The sequence below is a fragment of the Otolemur garnettii genome, unplaced genomic scaffold (genome assembly GCF_000181295.1).
Source record: "Otolemur garnettii isolate 467f Iridium unplaced genomic scaffold, OtoGar3 scaffold00127, whole genome shotgun sequence".
Classification (NCBI taxonomy): domain Eukaryota; kingdom Metazoa; phylum Chordata; class Mammalia; order Primates; family Galagidae; genus Otolemur; species Otolemur garnettii.
Window position 1 is genome coordinate 3495949 of NW_003852522.1, and position 8799 is coordinate 3504747.

The window sequence follows — 8799 nt, forward strand, 5'->3', positions numbered from 1 at the left end:
GGCTTGAGCCACAGGCGCGGAGCCTTTTTTTTTTTTTAAATCAGATTCCAGGGTTCCACTGCAGGTTGAAATCAATTCTAGTGAATGCAGCTAAGAAACTTTCTTTTTAAACAAGCACCACTACCTTTCCCCCAAGGGTTTTCCCTCCCTGGTCAGAGTCTATGGTTTTAGATTCTAGAATCCTTTTGTGCACTATTCTTGCCAAGAGGGTGTGGGAAGAATGGCAGTGCCCATTGCTGACATCCGCCAGGGCCCAGAGCCATTTCCCCATTTCCTTTGAAGCTGTTGGTTTCCTTTAGATACGGTCTCTAATGGAGAGGGAGCTTCCTGTTGTCTGGTCCAGTTCAAATCTATGTCTTGACTGAGAGGGCTGTTTCTCCTTCAGCACATGGGAAATTCATGTCCCTAGTATAAACAGCCTCAGAGCTCTCCTAAGCATATAGAGCTTGCCAGGCACCATGCAAAATACTTCTCACCAGTTATCATGCTTCACCCAGCCCTACAGACAGGATACATAGTTTTAGAGAAGTCACTGACTCAAGGCCACACAGCTCATAAGTGTCAGAGTTAGGATTTGAGCCTGGATCCCTCTGATATCACCTCTTGAATTCAGAATAACTGACAGGAAGCCATCAGGGCAGGAGGAAAGGGCATGTGAGACGCTCTTGAACACATTCCCAGATTAGAGAAGCTCCTCTAATCTGTCAGGAATTTCCTGGGGAGCCCAAAGCCCCCAGGATTTTTGTTTTAGTGAGAATGAATTACTTATGAGTTAAACAAGACCCCTAATAAGAGCAGTCAAGCCACTTCATTCCCTCTGCCCTCATAGCAAAAACTAATTAAGCAATTATGTGGTTTGTTTCCTGTTCTTGCTATAAGGAACACACTTCCCCCAAATCTTCCCACGGCTGGCTCAACCTCCAGCCTTTAGTAAGCTAAAATAATCCTGATGTTTCTTCCACACACAGACATACAGTATCATGATTTTTGCCTCACAACTTAAAATAACCTAAAATTACATATATATTCCCCTGGCCCCTCCTGCAGTCTTAGATTTTTTTCTCCTTTGCTTGCTGCTGTGTTCACAGTATCTCAATTTCTGCCTATTTAGTGTTCAATTAATATTTGTTGACTGGCTGTGTTCCAGAGACCAGCACAAGATCTGTCAGGTGGGGGTCCCCAGTCTTGTGTGTGGATCCGGCTTGGCCTGGGAGCATTCACTTAGTCCATGGCTCAGTCCCTTCCTATGGCCAGATTCAAGGCTGGGTGAATAACATCATTGTCCACTCTGCTTTCAACCCTCAAACCAGCTGGATCTCCGGGAGAAGAAAGATCCCACAGCTGGCAGGGCCTGGCCAGGACCCCAGGCTGAGATCCTCAGGACAGAGACAGCCAGATACATCCAAGGGACACACTGTACAGGCAGCCCTAGCATCCGGGGCTTGAGTGAAAACCAAGACTAAAAAGGCCCCTCTAAAGGTCTGGGTGGTAGTTTGAAGCAGGAAGAGAGGTAGCAAGGAGATAGCAAGGTCTCAGTGTCTTCTTGACTGGGCTGGGCAGGTCCCAGATTGTCTAATCTATCTCTCCCTGCAGTCTTCTGAGCCCACAGTCCTTGGGGGGAGGCAGGCACAGCTCTTGCCTACTTGTTTTTTTTTATTATTTTTGAGCAGTTTCCGGCCCTCTCCCCAAGGTTCTTGGGTCTCACAGTTTCCAGGAAGTCCTGTCACACAAAGGGGGAGTGACAAGTCCCACGCCATGTGGGCCAAGTTGGGTCCTGGTAACCCAAAATAAAGAAGAGAAAGAACCAAACCATCCTCCCATTGTGGGAACCCCAGGCAGAGCCACTGGTAGGGTGCAGAGGAGGAGAGGGCCTGTATCTCGGCCCTGTACCATACGTCAATAGCTAAGGGTGCTGCTCGCAGAGGTTGGCTGTATAGGGTTCTCAGTTTTGGGGGGTGGGCAACCAAATAGGTGGCCAGCATCCCTAGCACAGGGTGGGGAAAGTTTCTCAATTGTTTCCAGCTTCCGAACTGTCCCCTCACCAGAGATGCCCTTGTTTCCGCCCTTTCCAGAAAGCCGGCCAGACATGGTGGGCCCCCACTCAGGTATTCGGCCTGTCAAGGCTTGCCTCAGTTTCCCCATTGGGCCCAAAGCCTGAAATGACTACTTTTGGGAGAGGAGATGTGGGCAGGAAGAAGTAGACAAAGGGGATTGGAAGAAGAGGGGGCTTTAGGGAGGTCGGAGTCCTGTCCCTTTTCTGAGAGCCTGTCGCCGCGCCTCCCCTCCCCCGCCCGCCATCCGAGCCACCCAGATAACGGGACCTCCCCAGGCAGAGCATGCGCTGTGCTCCCTGGCCCATCAGCCAGACAGGGCGCTGGAGCTCTCGAGAGGAGACGCGGAGCGATCTGGCTGGAGCAGGAGGATTAGGATTTGCACAGCGTAGAATGCAGGGGCCGGAGGACATAGGGAACCTCCGACGGCAGCGCGGGTGTGTACCAGAGGTTCCCCCTCGCTCGAGATCCGCCCCCAACCCCCCCCACCCACGACTCAGCAGAGGCGCCCAGGCTGGAGGTGGCTCCTACCGTAGGCTCCGTCCTTCCTGTCGTCCTCCATGGCCGCTGCGGGAGGGGAGGGGAGTCCGAGCCAGAGAGACCCCAGCCCGGGCGGGCGGGAGGCTCAGCGGGCTGCAGCGCCCCGCCCCGGGCCGCAGCCCCGCCCTGCACTCCAGGCCCGCCTCCGCGCACCGCCACCAATGGGAGCTCCGAGCGGACAGGGGCGTGTCCTAGTTAGGGAGGGTTTGGGACCCCAACCTTTGTTTCCAGTATTGTCCTCCTTGGTGTGCGCAGCTGTCAAGGAGAGGACGGTTTGTCATTCATTCATTCGTCCATTTATTTATTCATCATATGGATGCTGAGTGCAGATCGTGTGCCACAGAACAGACAAAAGATGCCATTACCAGATTAGCAAGAATTTTAAGAGTTTCATAACATTAAATAGCTTGAGCAAATGCTTTCAGGCAGAACATTTTCTGGCAGAAAGAGTAAATCTAAACTATGTTCACTCTGTGCAATTCCTTTCTGGCATTCACCCTGGAGAAATCATCAAAGATGTATGTGCATGGTATGTGTGCACCAAGGCGTATTGCCTGCAGCCTTGAGAGTTATTGTGGAAAATGGGCAAAAATATACGTGTCCTTCAACAGAGGAGTGGATACAACCAATTATAATGGTCACAGGAGGGAATACAGTGCAGTGGATAAAAAGCATGAACTGGCTCGGCGCCTATAGCTCAACCGGCTAAGGCACCAGCCACGTACACCTAAGGTGGCGGGTTCAAATCCCCAGCCCGGACCCGCCAAACAACAATGTTGGCTGCAACCAAAAAATAGCCGGGCGTTGTGGCAGGCGCCTGTGGTCCCAGCTACTTGGGAGGCTGAGGCAGGAGACTCGCTTGAGCCCAGGAGTTGGAGGTTGCTGTGAGCTGTAATGCCACGGCACTCTACCCAGGGGGACAGCTTGAGGCTCTGTCTAAAAAAAAAAAAAAAAAAAAGCATGAACTCAGCAGGGAAATGCAAATTAAAACTTCAATGACAGGCCAGGCGCCATGGCTCTTGCCTGTAATCCTAGCACTCTGGGAGGCTGAAACAGGTGGACCTCCTAAGTTCACAAGTTGGAGACCAAGCCCAGTCAGAGCAAGACTCAATTTGTAAAAATTGCTGGGCGTTGTGGGCGCCTGTAGTCCCAGCTACTCAGCAGACTGAGGCAAGAGAATCACTTAAGCCCAAGAGTTAGAGGTTGCTGTGATCTGTGATGATATGGCACTCTGCCAAGAGCAAGAAGGTAAGACTGTATTTAAAAACAAAAACAAAACCAAAAAACTCCAGTGAGAGTCTGGGTGTGATGCCTTCACACCTGTAATCCTAGCACTCTGGAAGACAGAGGCCTGCAGATTGCTTAAGCTCAGGAGTTCAAGAACAGCCTGAGCAAGAGCTAGACCCCATCTTTACTAAAAATAGAAAAACTGGGTAGGTCTGTAGATCCAGCTACTTGGGAGCCTGAGGAAGGAAGATGGCTTAAACCCAGGAGATTGAGGTTAGTGTTAGGTAAGCTAGCACCATGGCTCTTTAGCCTGGGCAACAGAGTGAGATTTCATCTCAAACAAAATGAAACAGGGTAGGGCCTTGGCGCCTGTGGCTGAAGCAGCTAGGGTGCCAGCCACATACACCAGAGCTGGTGGGTTCGAATCCAGCGTGGGCCCACCAAACAACAGTGATGGCTCCAACCAGAAATAGCCAGGCATTGTGGTGGGTGCCTGTAGTCCCAGTTACTCTGAAGGTTGAGGCAAGAGACTTGCCTAAGCCCAAAGGCTGGAGGTTGCTATGAGCTATGATGCCACAGCACTCTACTAAGGGTGACAAAGTGAGACTCTGTCTCTAAAACAAAACAAAACAAAACAGGGCCAGGCATGGTGATTCATGCCTGTAATCCTAACACTCTGGGAGGTTGAGGCAGGTAGATTGCCTGAGTTCAGAAGTTGTAGACCCATCTCAACAAGAGTGAGACCCCTCTCTAAAAAGAGCCGGGCCTTATGGTAGGTGCCTATAAGTCCTAGCTACTTGGGAGGCTGAGTCAAAAGAATAGTTTGAGCTCAAGTGTTTGAGGTAGCTGTGAGCTATTACTCTAAGGCACTCTGTGGAGGGCTACAAGGTGAAACTGTCTCCAAACAAACAAACAAAAACATCAATGATGGGGCAGCGCCTGTGGCTTGCCTGTAGATAGGATGCCAGCCCCATATACCAAGAGTGGCAGGTTCAAACCCAGTCCCAGCCTGCTAAAACAGCAGTGGCAACTGCAATAAAAATATCAAGGCATTGTGGTTAGTGCCTGTGGTCCCAGCTACTCAGGAGGCTGAGGCAAGAGAATTGCTTAAGACCAAGAGTTAGAAGTTGCTGTGAGCTGTGATCACATAGCACTCTATCCAGGGTGACAAAGTGACAAAAAAAAAAAAAAGTCAATGAGAGACCACACTCAAATAACTAAAATTAAAAAGACTGGCCTGGGTGGTGCCTGTGGCTTAAAGGAGTAGGGCACTGGCTTCATATGCTGGAGGTGGTGGGTTCAAACCCAGCTTTGGCCAAAAAATGCAAAAAAAAAAAGACTGGCCATACCAAGCATTAGTGAGAATCTGGAGTAAGTGTGGCTCTCCTATACTGTGTCTGGGAACGTGAAATAGCAAAACCATTTAGGGAAAAGTCAGACAGTCTCTGGAAAAGTTAATGAAGACATTCCATTCCTAGGTATTTATCCAAGAAAGGTATAAGCAAAAGGAAAAATTTGTACAGATTCTTATATGAATGTGCATAACAACTTTATAGTAGGTTTATTCATCATGGCCAAAAAACTGTAAATGTCCATAACAGGTGAATGACTGAGCATATTACAAATGGTTAAGCAAACCATGGAATTCTCTTCAGCACTACAGAATGAATTATTATACAGGAAATAACATGGATTATTAATCTCCCTGCAAAAAGCATTATGTTGCGTGAAAGAGGTCAGATACTGTTCCATAAAGTTCTAGGACAAGCATAGCTAATCAACCAATGGTAACAGAATATCCACCAGTAGTTGCCTTTAGGTGCAGTAGTAACTGATAGAACAAGATGGGATAGCTTCTGCAAGACAGGAAACAAGACTGTGGTCACTCAGTTTGGTTTAGCTTGGGAATATGTGACTTCCGTTTTTTTAAATATATGAGTATGTTAATTTTTTTTTTTTTAAACTCTGTCACTCTGGGTAGAGTGTTATGGCATAATAGTTCACAGCAACCTCAAACACATGGGCTAAAGAGATCCTTTTGCCTCAGCCTCCTGAGCAGCTGGGACTATAGGTGCCAGCCACATTGCCCAGCTAGTTTTCCTATTTTTATTTATTTATTTATTTATTTGAGACAGAGTCTCACTATGTCACCCTAGGTAGAGTGCTGTGGCATCACAGCTCACAGCAACCTCAAACTCTTAGGCATAAGTGATTCTCTTATCTCAGCCTCCCAAGAAGCTGGGACCACAGGCACCTGCCACAACACCTGGCTATATTTAGAGACAGGGTCTTGATCTTACTCAGGCTGGTCTGGAACTCCTGAGCTCGAGCAATCCACCTCCTTGGCCTCCTAGAGTACTAGGATTACAGACAGGCATGAGCCACTGTGTCTGGCCTTATTCTTATTTTTCTTGATCTTGACAGACTTGGGATCCTTTCATCTGACTGTTAGCAGGAAGTCCTTGATTTCCTTAATTTTCTGAGGCATGGAGACAAGGTGTGCACTGAGAGCATGAGTACTCACACAGCCAGCAGCAAGAAATGAGAAGGAAGGAAGTATTAAGTACTTCATATTTAATTTTTTTTTTGGCTGGACCTGGGTTTGAACCCGCTACCTCTGGCATATGGGGCCGGCACCCTATCTTTTTGAGCCACAGGCCCTTTATATTGAATTTTTTTTTTTTTTGTAGAGACAGAGTTTCACTTTATCATCCCCAGTAGAGTGCTGTGGCATCACACAGCTCACAGCAACCTCCAACTCCTGGGCTTAGGTGATTCCCTTGCCTCAGCCTCCCAAGTAGCTGGGAATACAGGCGCCCACCACAATGCCCAGGTATTTTTTGTTGTGGTTTGGCCGGGGCCGGATTTGAACCCGCCACCCTCGGCATATGGGGCCAGCACCCTGCCCACTGAGCAACAGGCACCACCATATATTGAAATTTTTTTTTTTTTTTTTGAGAGAAAGCCTCAAGCTAGCTCGGCACCTATGGCTCAAGTGGCTAAGGCGCCAGCCACATACACCTAAGGTGGAGGGTTTGAATCCAGCCTGGGCCCGCCAAACAACAATGACGGCTGCAACCAAAAAAATAGCCAGGCATTGTGGCGGGTGCCTGTGGTCCCAGCTACTTGGGAGGCTGAGGCAGGAGACTTGCTTGAGCCCAGGAGTTGGAGGTTGCTGTGAACCGTGATGCCACAGCACTCTACCCAGGGGGACAGCTTAAGGCTCTGTCTCAAAAAAAAAAAAAAAAAAGATTCAATCATGCTTCTGGACTACAGCCTGGGCAACAGAGTGAGACCTTGTCTCTAACAAAAATAAATAAATAGATGATTGATAGATAGATACCATGTTTTCCCAAAAATAAGACACTATCTTATATTTATTTTTTCTCAAGAAGACACACTAGGGCTTATTTTCAGGGGATTTTTTTTTTCTAGTTTTTTGGCCAGGGCTGGATCTGAACCCACCACCTCCAGCTTACGGAGCCTGTGCCCTATTCCTTTGAGCCACGGGCGCCACCTGGGATGTCTTATTTTTATTAAGTATGATACAACAATCTACATTTATTCAAGTACAGTTAAGTCATCTACTTCTGGAACCTGACAGAGGGAGCCAACCTTGTTGGTGGGGCTGGCACTAGTGATGCGTGAACTCCTTTCCCCTAGCCGTTAGCTTGTGCGCAATAGGATGCCTGCAACCGGGGTTACCACAAGTGTGAATGGCTGGGAGAAAGGAGCTGTGACAGATAAAAGGTATTCCAGTCTCGGCTTGGCGCTTGTGGCTCAAGTGGCTAAAGCGCCAGCCACATGCCCCTGAGCTGGTGGGTATGAATCCAGCCCAGGCCCACCAAACAACAATAACGGGTGCAACCAAAAAATAGCTGGGTGTTGTGGTGGGCGCCTGTAGTCTCAGCTACTTGGGAAGTGGAGGCAAGAGAATCATTTGAGCCCAGGAGTTGGAGGTTGCTGTCAGCTGTGATGTCACAGCACTCTACCCAGGACAGAGCTTGAGGTTCTGTCTCAAAAAAAAAAAAAGTATTCCAGTCTTCCTCACTGCTCCGAGCCGCATAGCCACGCCCATCACTAGGTCTTATTATCAGGGTAGGGCTTATATTTAACAAATGCTTTAGATTATCTAAACTAAGCCCTGAAATTTCTAATTTTTAGAAATCCTACTAGGGCTTATTTTTTGGGTAGGTCTTATCTTTGGGGAAACACGATAGATAGATAGATAGATAGATAGATAGATAGATAGATAATGGGGGCCTAAAAGCTGGGTCCCAGAGGGACGCTGGGGGAGCCTGCAAGAAGGAACTGGGACAAAGCTACCACCACCTCTGGGGACAGGGAGGTTGCACTTGAGGCAGGGTAGGCGGGGCAAAGCTGGGACACACAGAGCGCTCTGTTCTCTAACCGCACTGAAGCTTTTGGGCTCATGAATTTTTCAGCCAAACAGGCCTTGAGTTTCAGATTCCAGGGCACTGGGCCCAGGCTTTTGGGTTCTATTTTCTGCCTGAAAAACATCTTCGGGACTGTAATAGAAGGGTTCTTGTGAGGTTCAGCCATGCCTGGTAATGTTTGCATCCCCTTGGGGTCATCTTCTGAACAGGGGGCTGGTAGGAGCATAGAAGATCTTCTCTCTCCTCTGGTCAGAGGTGGCTTTGCAGGGCTGAAACCCCAGCTTTGCTAATTCTGGTTGGATGCATTTGTGCAAGTCATCTACCCTCTCCAAGTCTCAGTTTCCCTAGGGAAATGAAGACAATAGTCTCCCTTAGTCAAAGGCTTCTCTCTCTCTCTCTTTCAGACAAAGTCTCATTATGTCACCCTGGGTAGCGTGCCGTGGCATCACACCTCACAGAAACCTTGAGCTTAAGTGATTCTCTTGCCTCAGCCTCTTAAGTAACTGGGACTACAGGCACCCACCACAATGCCAGGCTATTTTTTGTTTGCAGTTGTCATTGTTGTTTAGCAGGCCTGGGCCCTC

The 8799-nt window shown here is 48.5% G+C and overlaps 1 protein-coding gene across 2 annotated transcripts in view; it reads right to left on the minus strand.

Annotated features, from left to right (window-relative positions):
- SLC44A2 (solute carrier family 44 member 2) overlaps positions 1-2706 on the minus strand; it is a 45048-nt gene extending 42342 nt beyond the window's left edge. For both annotated transcript variants that reach the window (XM_012810199.2, XM_023518011.1), the window contains exon 1: positions 2583-2706. In XM_012810199.2, the coding sequence (XP_012665653.2) occupies positions 2583-2613 (31 nt within the window). In that variant the 5' untranslated portion in view covers positions 2614-2706. The remainder of the gene's footprint in view (positions 1-2582) is intronic.
- Positions 2707-8799: the final 6093 nt, after the last annotated feature.